The sequence below is a fragment of the Aegilops tauschii genome, chromosome 5 (assembly GCF_002575655.3).
Source record: "Aegilops tauschii subsp. strangulata cultivar AL8/78 chromosome 5, Aet v6.0, whole genome shotgun sequence".
NCBI classification, from domain to species: domain Eukaryota; kingdom Viridiplantae; phylum Streptophyta; class Magnoliopsida; order Poales; family Poaceae; genus Aegilops; species Aegilops tauschii.
Genome location: NC_053039.3, coordinates 396761976 through 396787874, shown reverse-complemented (window position 1 = coordinate 396787874; position 25899 = coordinate 396761976). Strand labels below are relative to the sequence as shown.

Genomic DNA, 25899 nt, shown 5'->3' with positions numbered 1-25899 from the left:
AGAAAATTGAGCGTTGCATGAACTTGTGATGGTGAAGAATAAAAGGGAAAGACTCCATAATAAAGGTCGCTATCACAAGGGGCAATGCAACGCGACGTTCTTTTGCACTAAGGGGTTGAGCATACAAACAAATAAGCGCATGGCAACCCCTGCTTCCCTCTGCGAAGTGCCTATCTTTTACTTTTATGTATTTACTTTTATGCAAAGATTCAAAGTTTTCCTTCTATTCCTTTTTATTTTTCTCCTTTGGCAAGCATCATGTGGTGAGGAAAGATCTAGGCACATATGTCCAGTTGAATATAGATAGCATGAGTTATTATTGTTGACGCCACCCTTGAGGTGAATATGTTGGGAGGCGAAACTATAAGCCCCTATCTTTCTATGTGTCCGGTTGAAACGTTTTGCTCATGTGTACGCGGTGAGTGTTAGCAATCAGAGAAGACTATATGATGGTTGAGTATGTGGACTTGCCTAAAGGCTCCGATACGTGACCCTTCGTGAAATGATGATGAATTGTAGTTGCAAAGTTGACTGAGAACATAGTTTGTTGGTTTCTAATAGAGTTTTTGCTTTATACTTCGATTGTGTGATGAACAGTTACTTATTCATGAGAAGTATATGATAAAAGTTCTATGACAAAAGTCTTATGTTTAAATTTGCTGTTGTTATAATAATTCACATGATGCTTCTATGTCCGTATTTTGTTTTTATCGACACCTCTCTCTCAAAGCATGTGGACATGTTTATCGATTTTGGTTTTCGCTTGAGGACAAGCGAGGTCTAAGCTTGGGGGAGTTGATACGTCCATTTTGCATCATGTTTTCTTACTATTATTTATGATGTTTTTATCCACAATAATGCTTTTTCGAGTAATTCTAGTGCATTTTCTCTCATAATTTTCAAGGTACACTCAAAGAGGGAGAATTTCGGCAGCTAGAAATCTGGACCTGGAAAAGCTACGTCATGCTACCTATTATGCACAACTCCAAACAAGTTGAAACTTCACGGAGATCTTTTATGGAATATTTAAGGAATATTGGAGCAAATAACTACCAGAGGGGGCCCACCAGGTGGGCACAACCCACCTGGGCGCGCCAGGGAGCCCAGGCGCGCCCTGGTGGGTTGTGCTCACGCAGGCCCACCTCCGATGCCCATCTTCTCATATATAAGTCATTTTGACCTAGAAAAAATAAGGAGGACTTTTGGGACAGAGCGCCGCTATCTCGAGGCGGAACTTGGGCAGGAGCACTTTTTCCCTCCGGCGGAGCAATTCCGCCGGGGGAACTTCCCTCCCGGAGGGAGAAATCATCGTCATCATCATCACCAATAACTCTCCCATCTTGGGGAGGGCAATCTCCATCAACATCTTCAACATCACCATCTCATCTCAAATCCTAGTTCATCTCTTGTGTTCCTTGTTACCGAAACTATAGATTGGTGCTTGTGGGTGACTAGTAGTGTTGATTACATCTTGTTGTTTATTACTATATGCTTTATTTGGTGGAAGATTGTATGTTCAGAACCATTATGCTATTTAATACTCCTTTGATCATGAGCATGATTATTATTTGTGAGTAGTTACTTTTGTTCTTGAGGTCACGGGAGAAATCGTGTTGCATGTAATCATGTGAGTTTGATATGTGTTTGATATTTTGATAGTATGTATGTTGTGATTCCGTTAGTGGTGTCATGTGAACGTTGACTACATGACACTTCATCATATTTGGGCCTAAGGGAATGCATTGTGGAGTATCATTTAGATGATGGGCTCCGAGAGTGACAAAAGCTTAAACCCCAATTTATGCGTTATTCCATAAGGGACCGATTGGATCCAAAAGTCTAATGCTATGATTAGAATTTATTCTTAATACTTTTCTCGTAGTTGTGGATGCTTGCAGGAGGGTTAATCATAAGTAGGAGGTTTGTTCAAGTAAGAACAGCACCTAAGCACCGGTCCACCCACATATCAAATTATCAAAGTAGCGAACACGAATTAAACCAACATGATGAAAGTGACTAGATGAAATTTCCGTGTACCCTCAAGAACGCTTTGTTTATCATAAGAGACCGTTTTGGCCTGTCCTTTGCCTCAAAAGGATTGGGCTACCTTTCTGCACTTTTGTTATTACTATCGTCACTTGCTCGTTACAAATTATCTTGCTATCAAACTACTCCGCTACTTACAATTTCAGCACTTGCCGAAATTATCTTATTGAAAACTCCTTGTCATTTCCTTCTGCTCCTTGTTGGGTTCGACACTTTTACTTATCGTAAAGATCTACAATTGATCCCCTATACTTGTGGGTCATCAGATATGCGGGTGTCGGTCAGTCCAGACATATAGGGCCAGTTTGAGAAGTTCGGTCGGGTCATAATTATGACCAGTCACTGATCGAACCGTCCGCCTAGACTATATGGGGCATTTGGGGAATCCTTGATGCTATAACCTGTGTCCAAACCGTAGCCCAACAAAAAACGAAATCGGCTGCAAGATTAAAAAAAGAGGAAATCGGTTGCAAGGTTAAAAAAATAGACGAAATCAGTTGCAAGGTTAAAAAATAGACGAAATCGGTTGCAAGCAAAAGAAGGGGGACTGGCTAGCAGACATTCGACTGAAAACTTATTTGGGTCAGTCGACTGACCACTGCTTGGTTCAGTTGATTTGTGTACTAGCCAAGTTTTTCTTGGGTGGTACTGGATCGCCCGGTGCATGTTGCTCCTTTCACCAACTAACAGTAACGTTGTGTCGCTGAATACTTTAATCCCACGGTACTGTACCATTAGCAAGTTGTGCTATGACAAGACATGATTAGATCCAACACTGATTGGTGTATGGTACGAGATGTTATACATACATACAGAAAGATTGCTAATCCATACTTCCAGCTGAGATTACACCAAGTTGATCATAATCGCTAAACAAAAACTACATCCAAAGCTAATACAAAACTAAAAATAAACCAGATTTTTTTTCTAAGAAATAATGAATTAAGGACATTGGTATTACATGAAAGAAGAAAGAAAATGTATAAACATATAAAACAAACAATGATAGAAAATTGCACACGATTGACATATTTTTTTTCGGGGAAAAACAACTTGTATTACTCAAATATAATGTCTTTACAATCCTCACTAACAATGTCCGGGACCTCAAGCGGTCCTGACCCCAACCAAGTCACCGTTCTATTGCTAGTCCTGGCGTAAGAGGCCAGCCTATCACTAGCTTTATTACAAGAGCAGGGGACGTGAGTAATACAAGCACTAACAGTACCAGCTAACTGTTTTATCCCTTGCACCAGGTGAGCTTAGATAGAGCGATCGTCCATCTTACTACGGATCATGTTCACCACATTGAGTGAATCCATCTCAATGGTAATAGGTGAATTGCACCTCTGCACAGCAATCGAGAGGCCCTCCTTGCACGCATAGAGTTCTGCTTCCAACGCATCTTGACAAGAATGTAATTTCCTGCATGCCAAAAAGATAATAGCTCCTGTCTCATTCCTCAGGATCATACCCGCACCAGCATCTCCAATTGACACAAATGATCCATCTGTATTCAGCTTAACATTTCCATGGGTAGGAGGTTGCCAGCAGGGTACAGCGACCGGGACACAACAGGTATCGGCATCTGAGTTATATGTGATAATAGTTTTTCCTTTGCGTGGGTCAGCCTCCGAATTCAGTTTGAGACCAATAATTGAATCCAAATAACTCTGAAGAAATCAAGCAGAGACATCAAGTGGAGGGGTTGGTTTATTGTGTATAATTTCATTACGGACATACCAGAATCTCCACAGGGTCATTAGTAGCTTGCATCTTGCAAGGTGATCCAACGGTTCCAAAGCCTGAAGGAGCCATTCTTTCCCAGAGTTCACCACAGAATGCAAATCTGGTAAACTCCACACCGTTGCCATCTTTTTGTAAAGTTGCCGACCCACGGGGCATACCATGAAAGGATGGAAAGTATCCTCGACTTCTCTTGCACATATTGGGCAAACTCCAGTAGTTTCAATCCCAATTCTGTTCTTCCTCTGCCAAGTAGGTAGAGAGTTAGTCGCCACGCTCCACCCAAAGTTGCGAACCGTGGGTGGAATTTCGCAAGACCAAATATAGCTCCAACAAGGGCGCGCCCCAGATAGCATACTATTTGAGGATACAACACTTTCTCTGTGAGCCTCTTCGAAGGCCAAATCGTAAGCACTTTTGACAGAAAACTGACCAAACTTTCCAGGCGCCCAAGCTAACACATCCTCTGAACTTGGTGAAGCCTTGATTTTCATAATCTCGGATACATCGGCCATGGCAAAAAAACTTCATCAGCAACGCATAATTCCAAGAGCCATTCTCGTTCAATATGCCTGAGAAAAATCCGATCCTGCATCTACCTTGTGGGGAGAAGGGTTTATATGAGTGAGGCCTCGGAATCCAACTATCTCTCCAGATCCGAATACCTTTTCCGTTACCAACTCTCCATACCAGCCCCTTTTTTAGTAATTCCAGATCATAGCTTATAGCTTGCCATGAGGACGACGCATTACCCGCAAAAATTGTATCTTCTAGTCTTCCATTAGGATAATATCTTGCTTTGAGCACATGGGCACACAAACTATCCGGGTTGGAAATTAATCTCCAAGCTTGTCGGGCTAGTAAAGCTTGGTTAAACAACCGGAAGTCCTGGAATCCAGCACCACCCTTATTCTTTGGTTGCAATAACTTATCCCAACTTCTCCAATCTTTCCTTTTACCATGAGCTGCACCCCAATACACGATTGACATAGAAATTGAATTGTTTCATAATATGCAAAAACAAGCTTATAGTAATGCAATTTTTAGACAACAGTATGAACCACACACACATTGCATTAAAATTGAGTGAATGTTTATCCATGTAACGAGGGCAATTATTTGATAGGCGCTTAGTTTTTTACAGCCTGGCTCAGACACTAAAAACAAAAACAAAATCATATAATAGTGGAACGATATCGGTATTGCCTCTCAAGAAAGAAAATGAAATAAAATAAAAACAAAATCAAAATCAAAATAATGAATTTTTCTATGGAGGAATGAAACCCTTTAAGAAGAAAGAAATAAAAAGTAAAACTGAATCAAAATAATAAAGTTTTCTAGGAAATAATGAACCCCTTTAAGAAAAAAGAAAAGGAGAAAAAAGATTGCACACAAGTTTGCACTGAAATTGCACTTTTAGTAATATGCAAACAACGAACATATAATATTGCAATTTCGCACTTCACTATAATTTACACACATGTTGTATAGTACTTGCGTGTATACCTATTTAAACACACAAAAATATAACATTTTCTATAAAAGAATGAAGTAGTGGCATTGATACCACCCTTTGAGAAGAAAGGAATGAAAATATAAATCATGATAAAGTTTGCACATAATTTACACATAAATTGCACTTTTTATAGCTATGCAATAACTAACATATACTAGTAGAATTTACATAAAAAATAAGTTTCAAGGAAGGAATGAATTAGTGTCATGGTATTATCCTTAAATAAAGGAGAAAGTGAAAAAAAAACTCAAATTTTGTCAAGATTAGTACAAAAATTGCACTTTTTACAATATGTAAGAAGAAACATATAGTAGTGAAATTTCCATACTCTAATATAATGTATACATGTAGTCTTGTGTGCATATATTTACACACACTCAACATAAAAAAATGCATAAAGAAAAAAGAAAAGTCAACAAAGAAAAAGAAATAACAAAAGCTAAAACTAACAAAAACAAAAAATAACCAATAAATAGCAAGAAAAAGGAAAAGGAAAAACACATAGAAACAGAAAATTGGGATAAAAAGATAAAGCAAAAATACCCACAAAAGAAAGAATGAATATATGGCATTGCGTATTACCATTTAAGAACAAAGAAAATGGGAAAAAGAATCTAAAACAAACACTGACAAAATTTGCGCGAAATATACATAAAAATTGCGCTTTTTTAAAATATGCAAGAATAAGCATATAAAAGTGGACTTTTGCAAAAACAAAATCTAAGAAAAAATGAATAGTGGCATTGGTATTAACCTTAAAGTAGAGTGAAAATGAAGTAAAGACAAATAATATCAAAATAATAATTTTTTCTGAAAAGGAATGAGTTAGTGGCGTTGGTATTTCCTTTAAGAAGAGAGAAGTTTAAAAAAAACTTGCGCACGACTTTGTGCCGGAATTGCAATTTATCATAATATGCAAAAATAATCATATAATCATGAAATTTTGGCACATATTATATAGTATTTGTATGTAAAAACCCACAAAACAAAAAACAATAAAGAAAAGGAAAAAAGGAAAACGCAACCTGGAAGAACAAAACGAGCCCAAGAAGCAATTCGACTGACCCAAAATAGGGGTCAATCGATTCCACACAGCCCAAACCCCACAACAGAATTAAACACAAAAACATGAAAACAACACAGATCTCAAGGCACATCCAATGAACAGAAAATCGACCGACCACAAAATGAAAAGTCAGCTGACTGAAATGTAGCTAATGTGAAAGAAGGGTCAGTCGGGCTCAAAAGAAAAAAGAAAACGTCAGTCCAATTCAAGCCAGCACAACTTTCTTTTCTTTCTTTGCAAGGAATTGAGAGCCTTTATCATTCAATCAAAGGGGCTCCAGCACTATCAGCCATAAGGCTAGTGACCAAAAAGCCAGAAGGGGAGTCTATCCAACACTCTTGTCACCTCTAGTGTGCATGCGTGCTTTGCACATAGATGGACGGGAACATTGGCGTGTCTCTTTACATGACGATTAACAAAATAAGTAAAAAAGAAGCTACCCCTTTAATATCAAGCCAGCACAACTGCACAAGTAGCGGCCAAACTGGACGGACGGTCATCGGTTGCGCCTGACAGCAAAACCGGTCTTTAAATACACACAAGCCCGCCTCCCTCCCGGTTCCTGCTTCGCACACCCTTCACTTCCAGAGCACGCGCGTACCACAGACACGGGAACAGCAACCATGGCTGCGCAGCCGGCCGAGCGCTCGTTCGACGTGATCGTGGTGGGCGCGGGCATCATGGGCAGCTGCGCGGCGCACGCGGCGGCGTCCCGGGGCGCGCGCGTGCTCCTGCTCGAGCAGTTCGACCTGCTGCACCAGCGCGGGTCGTCGCACGGCGAGTCCCGCACCATTCGCGCCACCTACCCGCAGCCGCACTACCCGCCCATGGTCCGCCTCTCGCGCCGCCTCTGGGACGACGCCCAGCGGGACTCCGGGTACGCCGTGCTCACGCCCACCCCGCACCTCGACCTGGGCCCGCGGGACGACCCGGCGTTCCTCGCCTCCGTCGCCAACGGCGGCGCCACTGTGCTCGCCCCGGCTGCGGCGGACGCGCCACGGCCGGCGTGGGCGGAGGCGTTCAGGGTGCCGGACGGGTGGGCGGCGGCGAGCAGCGAGCTGGGCGGGGTGATGAAGGCGACCAAGGCGGTGGCCATGTTCCAGGCGCTGGCCGCCAAGATGGGCGCCGTCGTGAGGGACAGGACGGAGGTCGTCGACGTCGCCAGGAAAGGTGTGTAAACCGCCAGAGCGCGGCCGGCCGTGTCGCACGCTCGCACGTCTTCTTCGTCTCACCTCCAACCAATTTTCTTGGAACCATTTGATCCATCGGCTACTGCATGTGAGCCGGTGCCGTGCGGAGCGGCCGCGTCAGCATTTTCATGGACCATCCCTGGTCTGGCATCTTTATACAGATCATGTCCTGATCTGGCCATCTCCACAGAGCAAATTTGTCCGCACATATGAACTGTCGCGCCATATCAATAATTTCCACTTCCTTAGAAGGATGCACTTTGAGTAGTGTACAATGATTGCAGTTTTAGTTGGGAATCGTCGTACCTTTCCGTGTCCAAAATAATGAACAAGAATCTCTTGCTTTATAATCCCATTTGTCATTTCTTAAACGAAAGTAGTATCTCCACTTGTCACGTCACATCACATGTAGTTTGCTTCATTACACTTTGGTTGGCGCACATACTACAAGCCAACGGAGTAGTGGCTAAAAATATTGCGACAGGTTTCTCTAAAGAATCAACTAATTGTTTAAGACCGCGAGCAGAGCTGGTGCCGTCAAAGTGCTTCAAAAAGATTCTTATCGCGAAAATAGTTTTCTAAATAAGTAAAAAGTGATTCCAATCATTGATGATGCGCCAAAAAGATTCTTACCCTCATACTTCCACCATACATGCATATTAAGTAGTGAAATACACAAAATCTTAGAGCATAATAGTGTGCCTAAAAATCGCATCCAGTACACACGAAGTGCAACCCATATTAATAACTGGTAGTAAATCTTTCAAGCAGGAGAAGGAACGACGACGACGATCGTGGTGAAGACAGCGAACGGTGAGGAGTTCCACGGCGGCAAGTGCATCATCACGGTGGGCGCGTGGACGAGCAAGCTGGTCAAGTCGGTCACCGGCGCCGACCTGCCCGTGCAGCCGCTGCACACCCTCATCTGCTACTGGAAGGTGAAGCCCGGGCACGAGCGCGAGCTGACCACGGAGGCCGGCTTCCCGACGTTCGCCAGCTACGGCCTCCCCTACATATACAGCACGCCGTCGATGGAGTACCCGGGGCTGATCAAGATCGCCATGCACGGCGGGCCGCCATGCGACCCGGACGGCCGGGACTGGGCCATCGGCCCGGGGGAGGACGGGCTGGTGGAGCCCGTGGCGCGGTGGATCGACGAGGTGATGCCGGGCCGCGTGGAGACCGCGGGCGGGCCGGTGGTCCGGCAGGCGTGCATGTACTCCATGACGCCCGACGAGGACTTCGTGATCGACTTCCTGGGCGGCCAGGAGTTCGGGAGGGACGTGGTGGTCGGCGCCGGGTTCTCCGGCCACGGCTTCAAGATGGGCCCGGCGGTGGGGAGGATCCTGGCCGAGATGGCGCTGGACGGCGAGTCGGGGACCGCGGCGGAGGCCGGCGTGGAGCTCCGGCACTTCGGCATCGGGCGGTTCGACGGGAACCCGACGGGGAACGCCAGGAGTTACTGAGCAGGCATGGATGGATGGATGTTTGGAGCGCGAGCATCAACTGTGGTTGTGCATAATTATGGTTATGTCAGACGTGTTAATTGTCGCAATTTCCAATTGGTGGTACTATATATATGTTTGCCAAATAATGTGTGCACCGTGTGCAACTATGGAACAGCGAAGTGGTAATCATTTTGTGAGCTTTGGAACAGTGAAGTGACACATATTTGTCCTATATCGTACGTGCGTTGTGATTAAGCCTTAGTTGTGATGCAGATTTTTATCTTCCATTTTGGCACGCGAGAAATAATGGCCATCTCGATGTACTGTGCGTGTGCCGGAGATACCTTGAGAATATGCATCTTCACGAAGCTCCAAAGCCAGTTTGTTCGCTCTGACGTCACGTCTACGGTCTGACCGACCATATCATATCCATGCAATGCACGGGCCCGTACGCATGTGTGCAGTGCAGATCGACGTGCCACGGTCGATGGAGCTAGCTAGCAAGATCAGCTCATGACTCATGCCCGAGTCAGCGGTTAGCACATCCTTGTCTCTAATGATTGATGTGCACGATGCGTCATGCCAATTAGCCCACATGCAAGTTAGCGTGAATTATTGATCACGCACGCGCTGCTGCTCGTCCTATGAGGCGTAGCTAGCTAGCTAGGGGGTCACAGCTGGTCGATCTGCCCCCCATCCATATCTCCATCGACCGTGCTCCGTACGTGGATCGCTTCATTGTCCTTGTCATCAGGATAGGAGGTAGTACAGAAATATCTCGTGAGATTGAGAGGTATCGACGGCAAATTTGACAAATTTGACCTATAGACGAAATCAAATCACAGAATGAACTATCCGTGAAACTATTTCATGCGGTTGACCTTTTTGTGTGACGCCCGACACGAAGGCGCCATACTACACTGTGCAACGCCTCACAGATAGGCGCTACACGGCCAGCGTCGCACCCGTGTGATCAGAAAATTACTAAGTCAGTGTGCAGCGCCTGAGAGCTAGGCGCCACACTATACAGTGTAGCGCCTAGCTCCTAGGCGTTGCACTAGTGCAGCGCCTAGCTCCCAGGCGTTGCACTAGTGCAGCGCCTGAGAGCTAGGCGCCACGGGTCAGCCGCGTGAAATAGTTTCACGGACAGTTCATTCTGTGATTTGATTTCGTCTATAGGTCAAATTTGTCGGTATCGATCGATCTGGGGCGAGTGACCTGTCTCTGCGTGTGCACCACCCGCAAGTGCATGCCAGGACACCTACTCCTAGTCACGGATGCTGATGGTCATGTCGTTTTCCACGTCCACGCCGCACTAGACATATGGACACCGTTCATTCACTTGACCTGGACTAGAACAGGCATATGGCCACCGTTCACTTGACCTGGAAGTCTGGAACGTATTTAATCCCAAGCCCGTCCATATCACTGCTTCTAGAGTTAAACACATGCATTTTCAAGATCAGATTCCTTTTCTTCTTCTCTTCTCAAGGTACATGGATAATAAGTTCATATTTTTCCAGATGATGATGAGGCTGTAAATTACCTGAATCTTTATTATTTCCGCCGAGCCTTTGCAATTTGGATCATTGGTTTGGTCTCTTCCCACTTCAGTTTGAGAAAAATGGAAGTCACGTCCTCATTGTTGTATGTTTGCATTGAGAATCCCAGATTCACCGCCTGCACAAACAAAAACCTAGAGCAAAGACAACAAATGAAGGGGAGAACATAATGGGATGACACCAGCACCTCCGCGAAACACACAAACATAAAGCTTCCCAAGTACTTAAAATTGTGCTTCCTACTTAGGACAGGACTCAAATTTTGGTTACGCACACGGTGCAGTTTCCACAACTCACAGCCCACATCAAATTGCACAAAGCTTCCATGATTTACCGTCTCGAACAGGAAACAACACGGGTCAGGAAGACGAGAAACTCTGCCCAGCGAAAAAGAATACCACCCGAGGTACAAAATTGGCAGTTGTGTTGCCGTAGATCCCTACTTATTACCTAGCCCAGCAAGAGCCCATGTAAAGAGTCCATCCATGCGCACATAATAACTAGCTTATGGAAAACGTAACAGCGGACAGTATCTATTTAGTGTTTTCTTGTTTCGGAGGAATCTCAGCCGTTGTTGCACTCGCTTGGGTGTCGACAGGCTCCACGGCACTGGCCTCGGCTTTCATCGTCTCGATTTCTCTTTGCATTTGTATTTGGCCTCGCATTACTTGGAGCATCTCCTTCATTTGCCTCTCTTCTTTCTCCATTTGCATGTCTGTTAAGATCTGAGCATTCTTGTCGATCGGTTTGAAATACTCATCTATGGCAGTTTCCTGAAGAGTAAGATGAAAAGAACGGATTACAAGTCATTACACCAGTTGTTCGTATAAAACAAGTGGCATTTCAGTTTACCGACAGCGATCCTACATCTGAAATCTAAACCAAAAAATAAGTCTACTTTGGGAGTTTCTGAACAAGCATGTTTCACATCAATCAAACAGAAACAAGCCACTGTATTGTTCATTCGTTCTCCAAAGGCCGACAACATGATCGCTGCCTCTTTTTCAGTTGTGAGATTGCACATAAACTACTCCCTCTGAACTAAAACCACGACAATAATTATGGAACGGAGGGAGTAAATAATTTCTCAGAATGCAATACACATTTCCTGGGCAAGTGTTGGGCAATTTTAACTATAAATTTGCAGTACAATGACTTACAGCTTCTTCGAGGTGCTGATTGAGAGCTTGCATCTGCTGAACCACTTGACGAACCTCTGACAGAATAACTTGCTCTGGTTGTTTCTCAATCTCCTTCTTCTTAGCCTGAGCCTGAATAAACAGTACTGGAGTTTAACTGATATTGCAATTGAATACAATATTGGTCCTTACGGATGATTGGTGATGTTACCATGAATAACCAACCTACGTGCTACCTGGAAAGGACGATCTTATCTGCAAGCTAGTGTAGTAGTTTCCTGATATTAGTTTAAGATATTCTAGTAAGCAATAGTTCAATACAAGAGACAGTATACAGACGATTGAGGACTTCAAGATTTCTGTGCTAAAATTAGAATAAATAACTTTAGCCCTAAGCGACACCGAAATATGCCCTACAAAGCTACAACATTAGTTTGCATGACTGTAAGTAAATTTTGACTATCAAGAAAACACCGATACTTCAAGCAACCGTGTACCCGTATCGGATACCGTATCCGATAGATACATCCCCGATACCTCTCAGGCTCTACTAGCGCCGGTGGTGGGTGCCTTTCCCCGCTGCTCCCGCTCCCCTTCCCCCCACTATCCTGTAGAATTATATCTAATGGAAGGCTGCTGATTCCCTCCTCCTCCTCCCTTCGTCTCCAACTGAACTTTTATGTTTGGTGAACCCGTTGGCTGTTGGTTCTTGCTTTTGTTGGAATAATGGAGAAAAAGATATAAGATAATGGACTGCACTGACCAAATATATGCTAAATGGCTTGAGGCTTATTGATAGCATATTTTTTATATTGTTTTCAAAAATAGGCAAACGCATCCCCGTATTGGCGCTGTTCAGAAATGACTTATTTACGTATCCATTTTTTTCCTTATCACCCCGATACTGATAAGTGTATCCGTATCAGTGCAAATTAGTTGACTATAAACATAATTTGGAACATATAATGTGTTCTTTACATGATAGCACGATAGCACCACATAATTGTTAAAAGGAATTTAAGTAACTGACAAGTTGTGAAGTTCATAAGTCTAACACCACCACTGGTTAAGGGTGCAAAGGAAAAAAAAACGGGTGCAGTGCACCCGGCATACACAAACAACAAGAATGACACAAGAATTGTGGCAGCAACTCACAGTAAGACAGGTCATAAGGACAAATGCCTTCCTATCTTTGTTTAATGATAAAAATTATCAACATAGAGTTAAAAATATCAAATGTTTTGCAACAGTTAGGACAGGGAAATCAACTAAGAAATAAAAAGCATTGCTGGAACAGACTAGGTAACCACCACCCTGAGAATGGCCGGATGGCATGGCACAGGGGATTGCGGAGCAGAACATAGCTTTGGGACGATAACAGATTGGCAAACTATTCTCTTGTTACCTGATTCAATCTGCTACACACTAGTCCTTTATATAGGACGACTAACTTGATCCCCAAGTCTGATCTCTATTCAAACTCAAGACAAACCATACCTCTATCTTCCTAGTTCAAATGGAATCTTCCTAATTTAACCAGACCCTTACTAGTAGACCCAAATGTATCCAACAAAGATACTTAATACTGGATTAACTCATTTTCCTAAACTTCCTATCTCTAACAGCCTAACATAACACACGCAATGCCTTCATGGATATGCGTATCTCCTGCAGCCCCGTGCACCCACGACCACAACAGTTGCAAAGTTGATCAGATATGTGATGTTCTTCTAGTGAAGTTCCTAACCATCACAGCCCAAAACAACTAGCAAGATAATTCAGTGTCCAGGGAACAAACAATTGTGATAAGATGCATTACACTAACTAAAGGATATGGTTAGCCGAAACAGTGACATTTTTCCGCAGACATGACCAACTGAACAAGCCGGACAATGGATATGCATTGGAGAGTAACTTCTCATTTACAGCAATCAGCCATGTCAAACAACTTGAGGAGAAGAACACAACTCCAATTCAACACCAAGTGTCTGTCAGCCCTACTGCAATTAAGAGTGCAAACTACACGCCTGGAGGCCAACCCTATCTTAATTCCAGGAGATCCTCCAAAGGAGAACAGCTAGAAGCCTAGAGGATTCAATGGAGACTTGGAAGGCCGGTGAATGGTGTTTCCCTAAAACTGATAGAACGGATATCATCCAAGAAATGGCGGACCCAGCGTTTTTCTCACCTGCTGGAGGCGCTGCTGCAGCTGCAGCCTGTAGGACCGGATCCTCCTCTCCTCGTAGCCGGACATGACCCGCACCACGAACCATGCCTTCTTCCCGAACTGCACCAGCTTGTCCATCCCGCCCGTGGACCAGCGATCCGCGCGGCAGAGGCGGTCAGAGACTGCGGACGGGGAACGCGGTGTCCCGACGAGGAAGAGCGGGGACGGCGATTGCGGCGACGCGTGAGTGGCGGGGGCGTCCCGAGCCGGTGGGGCGTGGGATCGAGGCGGCGGCGGCGGCGGCCGGCGGGCGGGGCGCGGTGGTCGAGTGTCTGGGGAGATTTGCGGCTGGTTGGATCGTGACCTCGCCGGTCTGCCTGGGAGTGGCCTGGAGATGCTCGCGGAATTGCCTAGCCAGGCAGGCGCGACACTGGCAACTGGGCCCCATAGCTGTGTTGACCATGTGGGCATTGATCACAGGCAAATGCCGCAATTTTCTAGATTGATGAAAGTGAGCGAACTGATGACCGTATTTTGTGACTGTATTTGTGCAGTTTATATAATGCTTTTATATTAGTTTACAGAGGGAGTAATTTTGTGAGTGTATTTGTGCAGTTTCCGATCGCGTCAGAAGGATAAGTTCAGTGATCCTGAACTGAATGTATCGTTCTTTCCACAGGATTCATCACAGGTTTTGAGAAATGAGTGTGCGTATACCGAACGCACGTCCTGTCGAGAGCTAATCCACGGGAGGTTAGTGTCATCTACTGTAACTTGTAAAACGGACCCGATCTTTACAATTAGTCGCCTAACATCTGCTGTAACTAATCAACTAGTAAACGGTACGATAAGTTGGAGCTCTGCAAACATATCCACGAGGGATGAAAATAAGTTTTGGATCGTGCAAACATCCAACGCATGAATGAAAGGCCCTTCTCGATCGACCCATCTCTTCTTTGCTGCCAGGCTGCGTTAAACTCGGAGTCAGCTTAAACTGTCGCGAGCTCGTCGTGCGCAGCGGGCAACGGAACTACGGTCAGGTAAAGCAGAGGAGCAGCAGCAGCAGCGGAAGCCACGGCCGGATGTACGTCGTCGTGCTCGCCGACGAGATCCTCATCGCCGGCGGTATGCGATCGCCGCCAGGCCCGTAGTTGTAAACCGGCGGCAGGTAAGCGCCTCCGGGTCCACCACCGCTGTAGCTGTCGGAGGTCGGCGGTGGGTAAGCGCCCGCGCCACCGTTGCCGTACGCCGGCGGCGCGATATCGTTGGCTTCGGCAGCACCTGTGCCGCGGCCGCCGATGATCTGCGCGCCCAGGAACACGGCGTCCGACTCCTTTATCCTGCACCGGAAAGCCGATCCGATCACAAAGCTGTTAGCTACGCAGGTCGCAGGCCACACGCGTGCCGTGTATGTATGTTTGCCACGGTTTTGATGAGCTGACCCGGAGGTGGGGAGGCAGAAGGCGACGGTGTAGTCGTCGGCGCTGCAGGTGAAGGTGCTGGTGCTGTCGTCGTAGGCGTAGCTGTAGGCGCGCGGGCACGCCATCTTGAAGACGGACGAGTACGACGTCGGCCGGCACGCGGCCGGCGTGCCGTAGGCGCCGCTGCAGCAGTACCTGTCCTGCCCGAACGCCTCGCACGCGCTCCGGCACGCGATCGCGCCGGCGCCGTAGACCACCTGCAGCTCCGTCGGGCACGCTGCTCCATCCATCCATACGCCATGATCATCAGAGCCGGCAATGGCGCGCAACGGCAAGGCTGGCATGAGATGTTCACTGGAGTACTTACAGCGGTTGAGGTCGGCCAAGCAGCCGGTGGCGTTGCACGCGCCGGGCCCGCGCAGCGCGCGGGGGATGGCGACGACGGGGAGGTTGTACCCGTCGACGAGGCTCACGTCGTAGAAGTCCTCGCCGCCGCCCTTCCCCAGCGTGACCTCGAAGAGCGTGGCCGGGGGCGTGGCGCCGGCGCCGCGGCACTCCATGCGCCCGCCGCAGTCGCCCGTCTGGCACACCCCGGCGCCGGCCGCGTCGAACACGCACCCGGTCCGCGCCCACATCCGCCCGGACCACGCCGGCGGCGCCGCGAGCCGCACCGTCTGCCCCGGCCCGAGCTCGAACCCCGTCGTGGACAGCTGCGGCGTGCCGGAGCCGGCCAGCGTGCCCGGCCATATCGTGTAGGCGCAGTAGTTCGCTATGGTGAACGTCGTCGCCGCGCCCGTCGATGCGTGCAGCCACGGGGCCAATGCCAGCAGGAGGAGCCATAGCTTGCAGTGATGCCTCGGCTCTCCCATGGTGAGACTTGGCTACGGAAAACCCCGGCAGCCGACGTCGTCGATGGGGGAAGATAAAATGGGGTCTCGATCGGAACAAAGGAAGAAGACATTGCGAGGATGCTTACAAGATTTAAAGAAGGGGAAGAGAGTGAGGGCAAGTGCTGCCATCAAGGCATCAACCATGGAGAGAAAGCTTTGCTTTTCTTGGTGAGGTTGGTTTGGCATGATGGGGGTGGCCTAGGGAAGAAGAAATTTACTTGCAGTTAGATAGACCCAAAGGAGAAACATACCTTGATTCCTGGTCAAACATTCTCTTCTCTCTTCTGTGAGTCTCAAGGCTTACTTGGCTGGATATCCTTGAGGTGTACAGTCTGAACTTGTTCATGCAAACTATGGCGCCAAATTGGGCAGAGCGCAGGTTTCAGTTGGTGGGAAGGCAGGACAGGACACATCTCTCACAGTCCAATGCAGAAACGAAGATATTATCATTAGCAATCACAGGTGTCATTCAGGATAGAGCATGAAAATTCTGCGATTTTTTATTTGGCTGCCATTTCAGTGGCGTAAATTGGCTCTTTCTTTTACTGAATACATGAATACCAAACAGGTATTTTGAGTATACCTACGGAGGTAGCTGTTTGTTGAAATTATATACTCCATCTACTAGTATGTTTTATTCAGTTCTGGAGATTTCCCTCTTTAATTTCGATTATCGGAATCAAAGTACAAGCCCTTTACAAATGAGCAACGAGAAAGAAACAGTACAATGTTCCACATAATGACAACACAACATACCCTTCAGCTAAATAAGCTCAGAATTTTGGGAAGCTTATGACATACTCCCTCCGTCCCATAAGGTAAAGACGTTTTTTGACACTACATTAGTATCAAAAAACATCTTACATCATGAGACGGAGGGAGTAATTGTTTTGAAGATGCTTTCAGGAGGCAACATGCATGTCATGGCAGTGAGACAACTGACCAATACAAGGAAGGAATCACACAAGAAAACATCAACACAAACAAACGTCACAGGTATCCACGAGGATGCCACAAGACAAGATGCACCTTTTTAAGCTACACAATCAAGCAATATATGTCACCTTTGCAACCACATCAGATAAAGCATCGATTGGATCACACAGCAGGAATAATCATACATGGCTATCAAGCATATGTTGCGCACATGATTATGGGGCACCCAGTCCAGCACTTTACTTGAATTATTATTTGTCAACTTGAGCATCCAAAAGGAATGCAGAAATTGCATAATCCATTCAAAAGGAACCATATTAGGACACGGCGTAGTAGACTGGAGACGGCTGGCTAACCCATGGTGCAGCAAAGGCTAACAAAGCAGAGTTACATGACGAAATTGTTGAAGATCATACACTACGTGCTCATGATCTTAACAGAAGCACAACAAACAAATTCTTTTGCCTTGCAGCACCACTCCATATGCCAGAACAGAAAATCTATCACGCCTCCAACGAAGGTTCTGTAGGTGCTTCAGCATCACCTTCAGCAGCATTGGGATCATCGACAATCGTGACACCCTCAAGATCCAAGGGACGGCCAGTCATCGGATGAATGGGGTTCCTGTCACGATGTCCACCCTTCCGGCCCATGGCTAGCAACGGAGGCGGCGGCAGAACACCGGCACGGAAGAGGATACGCTGCACGGGATCTGATGGCTGTGCCCCAACAGATAGCCAGTACCTACAACAGAAGTATAGTTATATGGTGTCACTATAGCTGTATGATATCATGTCGTCTTGTACGGCAGGCACAAAAAACAACATGGCCTGTTTGTAGCAAATACTCTCATTAAGTCTGCTATGGATCCAATCAATGATGTACTTGAAAAACCTGAACCCCTATTCAGCAAATCTATAATTTTCTTCTCCAATGGATGGACGCAGGAATGTATAACTGAATGATGCTTGCCAATTAGCATCCAATCAACTAGCATAGTCAAGCACCACATAGTTTTGCTTGTCTTTCCTCTGCTTTACCTACTCAACATACCCAATGATACAATGTACCGCCACAGAGCACTAGAACAGCCAGGCCCAAATTGTTTAGGTTTCACAGATTAGGCATAATCTATTTAGCTTTACCCTCTAAAATGTCCAATCGTCCATCAAAGAATAAGGCTACTGGGATGAACAAACACTATAAATATATGATGTGCTTGAAAAACCTGAATCCTTATTCACTAAAATGATAATCTTCTTATCTGGTGGAGGGAGGCAGCAAGCATAGAAGTAAATGATACTCCCTCCGTCCCAAAATAATTGTCTCAAGCTTAGTACAACTTTACATTAAAGTTAGTACAAAGTTGAGACACTTATTTTGGGACAGAGGGAGTACTTGCCAATTGGCACTATAAGTCTATAACCAACTACAGTAGGATAGTGCAACACCAGATAGTTTAGCTTGTCTTTCTTCTGCTTTACCTACTCAACATCCCCAATGATACAATCTATCGCCACAAAGGCATGGGACCGACAAGACTCGATTTATTTAGGTTTCAAAGAAAAGGCATAACTTATCTAATCAGGTTTATCCTCTAAAATGCCCAACCGGACATCAAAGATTAAGGCTATACTGGGATGATGTAACTGAAAAACCTGAACCCCTATTCAGCAAATCAGTAATTTTCTTCTCAAATGGATGGAGGCAGCGAGTGTATAACTGAATGATGCTTGCCAATTAGCATCCAATCAACTACCATAGTCCAGCACCACATAGTTTTTCTTGTCTTTCCTCTGCTTTACCTACTCAACACCCCCAATTACAGGGGCAGATCTACATAGAGGCCAGTGGGGGTTGTAAAGTTTGCTTGTATTTCACTGAAAATTACTTCAGAATTTCATATTTTGTAGAAGAAGTGCCCCCACTCCAAATTTGAGTGTCACTAATAGTTGTAGGATTCATGTGGTGTTGCAGGGCAGGTGTTAAAAACAGCATGGCATATTTGTAGCAAAAATACCCATCAGGTCTGCTATGGATGCAATGCAATCAAGCACATCTGCACATCTTATAAGATGTGCTGGAGAAACCTGAATCCTTATTCACCAAATCAATAATTTTCTTCTCCGGTGGAGGGATGCAGCAAGCGTAGAAGTGAATGATGCTTGTCAATTGGTACTATAATCAACTAGGATAGTGCAGCACCAGATAGTCTAGCTTGTCTTTCATCTGCTTTACCTACTCAACATCCCCAATGATACAATCTACCGCCAAAAGGCATGGGAACAACAAGACTCGATTTATGTAGGTTTCAAAGAAAAGGCATAACTTATTTAATCAGGTTTATCCTCTAAAATGCCCAACCGGCCATCAAAGATTAAAGGCTATACTGGGATGAACAAACACTGTTACTAGCCTATGTTACTTCTAGAATAGGTGCAGCAGGAATACAACTGAACAACACTCTGAAATGAAAATCAGGAGCAGGCAAGACTCACTTGACCCGGTCGAACTTGAGCCCCATCCTCTTGCCACCATCCTTCCCTGCAGACAGCAACAGAGAAAGAGACACATTTCCTCATCAGCTATTCTTCAGTTAGCACCACGCGCAAAATCGCATGACAAATCCGGATCCCGACAAGCCCAGCCAAGCGGGGCTGACCCAGGTGGAAATTCGAGGTGGGTCGCCGGGGATACATGTACAGATCGAAAGGTGTGCTGCCTCACCGGGGAGCGGGTTGTAGTAGCCGAGGACCTCGAGGTGCTTGCCGTCGCGCGGGGAGCGGCTGTCGGCGGCCATCACCCGGTAGAAGGGCCGGTTGCGGCAGCCGAACCGCGCGAGCCGGATCCGGACCACCATGGTCGACGCTTTCTTCTTCCTCTTCCTCGCCGCCGGCCTGCGGTTCTCCGGGTGAGGGGTCGTGTGGGGGAGAAGGGTTTTGGGTTGGGGATTAGTGCGTGTCCTTTCTCCTTCTGGGCTGGGCCTATCCATCTGTTGCGCGATCGTTGGGCCCGCAACGAGGCATTTCCTTAGCGGGCTAAACTTGGGCCAACCGATATACCAGAATTACATCTAATTAAGCCCTCAACGAGGCATTTCCAAAAAGTAAATTTAAGCTTCAGTGTTAAAAAAAGGTAAATTTAAGCTTCACTACGCTAAAGGGTAAATTTAAGCTCCATTTATCGTTTTATTTCTTGAAAAATATAAAATCCATTTATTATTCACACTTGTGCAGAGAAACAATTTATATCTCACAGAGGTAACAGGTGACGGCAGAAATCACATATTTGACCTGAGGGCGAAATCAAATCACAAACTGACCTGCTCTCGAAAAAATTTCACTCTGCTGACTCTTTAGTGTGGCGCCCGACAGCGAGGCGCCGCACCCAACGCTGTAGCGCCCTTCCCTTAGGCGTCGCACATCCAGCCAGCGTGGCAGCCCTGGTCCAGTTGCGGCCCCACAGACAGCAGTGCAGCGCCTAAGCCTTGGGCACTACACTGTGTAAAGTGCAGCGCCTATCGCTTGGGCGCTGCACGTTGACTTAAGCCGCATCGGGCCAGCCCCTCCCAGGCAGTTCTTCCCCCTCTGAGGAAGTTGCTCTCTGTACAGAGAGCGGCGGCGGCGCCCCCTTCGGATCCCCCCCCCCCACACCCCTCTCAGATTTGAACTTTTGAGGCCCGGATTCGATCTCCAATCCCTCCTACTAGGTAAAGTCCTCAGTTCCCTTTCTTTTCCTCCGTAAATTCGTTGCAATTTTAGGGATTTGCCCAAGATTAGGTGGAACCTTTGATTTGCTTGGTTTGGATCTTTGTTTGCCCAAGATTAGGTGGAACCTTTGATCCCCCCCCCACACACACTATATGATTCTTGTTAGTGAAACCTAGATTGTATATTTTTTTAAGATATATATGAGATGCCTAGTTTTGTAGATAATTATGAGATGTTGAGTTTTGTAGCTATATGTGAGATGTTGAGTTTTTTTAGATATATATTAAATATTGAGTTTATTTGAAATATGAGATGTTGATTTACTTGAACACATATGACAACTAGATATATATGAGAATTTACAATCATTTATTCATTGTGTGAGAAGGAGATGTTGAGATTCTTGTAGATGAATACATATGAGATGTTTAGATGAACACATATGAAATGTTGAGTGTTTACCGATATTTGAGATGAACTCATATATGTTTATTGTTTGAAATTTGTAAGGATGGTTTGGCTTCTCGACGATGTCTACGACATGAAACACTGGGCCTACATGATGCGCGAGAAGGAGATGGTAGTAACGAGTAATCTAAATATTTTGCAAATTTGCCTTAAGTTGAAATTTACATGCCCTAAGATTTGTCATTACTTGTTTTTTGTAGAAGCTTGAACCTCTGAAGATTCGGTATCACGGGGTCTCTGGTCCTGCCATGCCTTACGATGAGCAGTACACACCGTACATCAAGCGGGCTGGACTACTCCCGTGGATTCAGTTGGTCAGCTGGTCCACGCCTAATCTGAACGCTCCACTGGTGTCCGCTCTTGATGATCGGTGGAGGCCGGAGACGCACAGTTTCCATCTTCGGACTGGGGAGATGACCGTGACGCTCGAGGATGTCTCGTTGATCACCGGTCTTGTTGGGGAACGTAGTAATTTCAAAAAAATTCCTACGCACACGCAAGATCATGGTGATGCATAGCAACGAGAGGGGAGAGTGTTGTCCACGTACCCTCGTAGACCGACAGCGGAAGCGTTATCACAACGCGGTTGATGTAGTCGTACGTCTTCACGATCCGACCGATCAAGTACCGAACGTACGGCACCTCCGAGTTCTACACATGTTCAGCTCGATGACGTCCCTCGAACTCCGATCCAGCCGAGTGTTGAGGGAGAGTTTCGTTAGCACGATGGCGTGGTGACGATGATGATGTTCTACCGGCGCAGGGCTTCGCCTAAGCTCCGCAATGATATTATCGAGGTGTCGGAGTAAGTGGCCACGGGTAGCCAAACCGGCTACCCCTGGCTCTTCAGAAAATTTATCAGGCCTTTGGGCCTTCAAGCACTCCAAGCATTTGGGCCGCCTTCCCGGGCCGGCTACCACTAAAGCCGACTCCCGGAAGGTGACCCAGCCTCACCGACTCCAAGAAGCCGGCCAAGAGAAACGCCGACTCCTAGAAGCCGGCCGAGACCACAACCGCCCCTACATAACGACGACCTGACGGGGCATGGCCACAGTGCGGCCCACGACCCCCGAAGCCCGAGGCAGGCATGGCTACAGGAGGCCGTACGGGAGGGATGTCTCCCGTGCGGCCGGGCACTGTAGCCATGCCAGCTACGACGTCATCCACGACCCCCTCCTGTACGGCCCAAGGACCGCGGGCCCCTTTAGCCAGAGAGAGGCGTGAAGGCGGCCCGGCTTTTCCTAGTCGGCCAGGAGCATAGCCGGCCTCCAGAAGCCGGCGACTCCCTTCCTCGAAGCAGGAGCCCCATTAAGGAGACAAGACGAGGTGAGGCAACAGTGATAGCCCCCGACGCGGATCACTGTAGCCACGCTTACCTCGACAAAGCCCTCATCATCAGAGGCGCGGCTACAGTAAGCAGCCGCCGACAAGACCCTAGGCGGTGGGGCCGGCCTGTCGACCGAGTAGCCGGCAGCCGGCGGGACCCACCAGCCGGCGGGACCCAGCAGCCGGCGGAGAAGCCGGCAGGCGTAGACACTGACGGCTGGGGCCAGTTCCCAGTCGGATTACCATTGTACCCCCGGGGGGTAGGCCTATATAAACCCCCCGGAGCACCCATGCAAAGGGTTGGCCACTGAGCATAGTTCGCACCCAAGCATAGTTGGCACCTCTGCATGTTTGGCTTCCAAGCATAGCACACGCACACACACCATAGATAGAGAGAAGCAAGAGCTAGCCTTGTTCTTCTTCTCCCTTGATCCCAACAGCTCTAGGAGCGATTGTAGCTACTCTTTATCGAGCTAGTGATCATGCGGAGACCCCGCAGAGCAGGACTAGGGGTGTTATCTCCTCGGAGAGCCCCGAACCTGGGTAAGATTCGCCGGCGTGCATGTCTTCGCCTCATCCCGTTTCCAGGCACCGGCGACGTTTTATTGGCTCCCACAATGATAAGCCATCCTTTGGCATATGTCGCACCAACCACCCGACATTTGGCGCCCACCGTGGGGCCAGGTGCACCGTCGTCCGGAGACCTGTTCTGGACGGGAACCTTCTTCCTTCCCCGCGAGCGCAGCCAGCCTGCTGCGCCCGATGGCGCTTGCCCCGACGCGCTGCAAGGCGTCGACAACGCCTGCGCAGCGAGCCGCCTCGCCGATCTGCTCGGCGAGACTCGCATCTCCGACGAGCCTGCGTCCGACGCAGGCACCGACTACCCCGAGAGCCGCCTCGTCAGCCTCCTCGACCAACTTCACGTCTCCAGCGAGCCTGCTGCGGACATGGAGTCTGTCGGCTCCACCGACCCGATGCTTATCGACTCCGACACCGCGTCGCTCGACGCCTACCCCTCCGACGTGGTGGTCTTCGACGACCCACTCCCTCGAGCTGACAGCGGCAGCAGCGCTGTCACCGAAGTGCTGGTCATCAGCCACGTCTCCAACTCGGGCGGGAGCGCCCGCGACGCTCAGCAAGCAGCGATGCACGACCTCTCCATCCCCCTCCCGGCCGACGCCGACGCCGAGACCCTGGAGGCACGCCGTCTTGCCCTCATCACGGAGAGCAAGAAGATAGCCTCGATGAGACGCCTCACCGAGGCCCACCAGCGCGAAGTCGACCGTGCCGCCTTCGGGACGCCGCCTCCGAGCGGCCCGAGCCGAGCCGGCTTCGTCCAGAAGCGCGGCGCAGCCGTTGCCAGCATGCTGGGCGCAGATCGCCCCGTCTACGCCACCCCGCTCGAGAATCTGCGAGCCGCTCAGGCGGCAGCAGAGGAGCTCAATGGGCTGGGAGCCGATGAGCTCCCTTACATGACAAGACGGATCCAGCAGCTGATCGACGCGGCTACAGAACGGCACGAAGCCGGCGCCCGAGCTAATAGCCATCCCCCGCGCCGGGAGCACGCCGCGACGTCCCGCTCGCCGACTGCGAGCGGCACGCGCCAGAAGAAAGACAAGGAGCCGGCTGCCAGCCGCAGCCGGACCCGCATCACTATCGAGCGCGACGCGGAAGGCCGCCCTCGGGCGGTTGAACATCAGGGAAACCTGCCTCCTCCCCCGCTTCGAAGAGAAAGACGCCTCACTCCGCCGCCCATCACACATCCGACTCTTGGCGACTGACTCGGCCGCCGAGAAGGAGTCGGCGAGAGTGACGCCCGCCACAGGATCGACCGCCTTGCTCGGTCCCTGGCGTTAGAAGAAGAAGACGATGTCGGCCCGCCATGCTTTGGCCCCCGCATCCGCGACGAGCCCTTTCCCAAAGGGTTCTCGCTCCCCAGAGACACGCCCAAGTACAACGGCTCGGTGAAGCCGGAAGATTGGCTCATCGACTACTCCACAGCCGTCAGCATCGCCAACGGCAACCGGCGCGTTGCCGTGAAGTATGTCCCCCTGATGCTGCAGGGCACGGCGCGCACATGGCTCAACAGCCTCAAGCCCTACAGCATCAACAGCTGGCTGGACTTCACCGAGGTTTTCGTCCGCAACTTCACCAGCACCTACAAGCGGCCTCCCAAGCCTCGCCAGCTCTCCCTCTGCGTCCAAGGGCCCAACGAGTCGACCCGCGACTACCTCACGCGATGGGCCGAGCTCCGCAACTCCTGCGAGGGAGTGCATGAGTTCCAGGCCATCGAGTACTTCACTGCCGGGTGCCGAGAGGGCACCCTCCTCAAGCACCGACTCCTCTGCGACGAGCCCGCCACCCTCGACGAGCTACTCGTCATCGCCGACAAATACGCTACTGCCGACTCCTCCATGAAGACCGAGCTCCGAGTGGACGCTTCGGGGAAGGTAGTCGCTCCGGCTCCCAAGACGCCGGCTGGCGACCCAAACCGGCGCCCCTACCAGAACGACCACAAGTGCAAGGGCCCCATGCCGACTTCCTCCAGTCGGCAGGTGGCCACAGTTGAAGACGAGCAGCCCGAAGAGCGGCCTGCTCCCAAGAAGAAGGGAGGCCGGCCGCCCTGGCAGCCGTCCTTCTCCTACGAACAAGCACTCGATGCCCCCTGCAAGTTCCACAGCGGCGCGAAGCCGTCCAACCATACAACACGGAAATGCCACTGGCTCACCCGCATCACCAAGGGCGAAGGGATAGTGCCGCCTCCGCCTCCCGGCCCGCCGCCTCCAGCTCCCCAGTAGCCGGCGGCCCGGCCGGCAGTCGGCGCCATCCAAGACGAGTTCCCCGAAGCGCACGACGCCTACGTCGTCTTCACGAGTCAAGTCGACGACAAGCGCAGCCGACGCCGGCAACACCAAGAAGTAAACGCAGTCGCCTCTAGCACCGCCGAGTTCATGCATTGGTCGGAAAAGCCCATCAGCTGGAGCCAGGCCGACCACCCAGAGGTGATGCCTTCGCCTGGCTCCTATGCTATGGTCTTGGACGTCACCCTTGCGACGGAGAGGCGAGCTGCCAGATTTTCCCGCGTCCTGATAGACGGCGGAAGCAGTATCAACATACTGTACCGCGACACCATGGACAAGCTGAACATCAAAGCGAAGCAGCTCATGCCGAGCCGCACAGTCTTCCATGGCATCGTACCCGGCCTATCTTGCTCTCCAGTCGGCAAGATCAAGATGGATGTTCTCTTCGGAGACAAAGATCATTTTCG

General features: G+C 48.7%; 4 protein-coding genes across 4 annotated transcripts; 1 reads left to right on the top strand and 3 right to left on the bottom strand.

Annotated features, from left to right (window-relative positions):
- Positions 1–6877: 6877 nt before the first annotated feature.
- Positions 6878–9244, top strand: LOC109772265 (probable sarcosine oxidase). Its single transcript, XM_020330951.4, has 2 exons — positions 6878–7544; positions 8336–9244. Exons 1-2 carry the CDS (start codon positions 6998–7000, stop codon positions 9028–9030), a joined length of 1242 nt encoding a protein of 413 aa, XP_020186540.1. The 5' UTR covers positions 6878–6997; the 3' UTR covers positions 9031–9244.
- Positions 9245–10762: 1518 nt separating this feature from the next.
- LOC109772266 (uncharacterized) lies at positions 10763–14301 on the bottom strand. Its single transcript, XM_020330952.4, has 3 exons — positions 13902–14301; positions 11735–11845; positions 10763–11347 (listed from the first exon to the last, which is right to left on the bottom strand). The coding sequence occupies exons 1-3, from the start codon at positions 14016–14018 to the stop codon at positions 11108–11110; spliced, it is 468 nt and encodes a 155-aa protein (XP_020186541.1). The 5' UTR covers positions 14019–14301; the 3' UTR covers positions 10763–11107.
- A 440-nt stretch (positions 14302–14741) lies between these two features.
- LOC109772267 (pathogenesis-related thaumatin-like protein 3.5) lies at positions 14742–16351 on the bottom strand. The gene is made up of 3 exons (XM_020330954.4): positions 15669–16351; positions 15323–15578; positions 14742–15220 (listed from the first exon to the last, which is right to left on the bottom strand). Exons 1-3 carry the CDS (start codon positions 16168–16170, stop codon positions 14917–14919), a joined length of 1062 nt encoding a protein of 353 aa, XP_020186543.1. The 5' UTR covers positions 16171–16351; the 3' UTR covers positions 14742–14916.
- A 991-nt stretch (positions 16352–17342) lies between these two features.
- LOC109772268 (small ribosomal subunit protein bS16m/bS16c) lies at positions 17343–20101 on the bottom strand. Its single transcript, XM_020330955.3, has 3 exons — positions 19855–20101; positions 19626–19671; positions 17343–17871 (listed from the first exon to the last, which is right to left on the bottom strand). The coding sequence occupies exons 1-3, from the start codon at positions 19985–19987 to the stop codon at positions 17631–17633; spliced, it is 420 nt and encodes a 139-aa protein (XP_020186544.1). The 5' UTR covers positions 19988–20101; the 3' UTR covers positions 17343–17630.
- Between the last annotated feature and the right edge of the window lie 5798 nt (positions 20102–25899).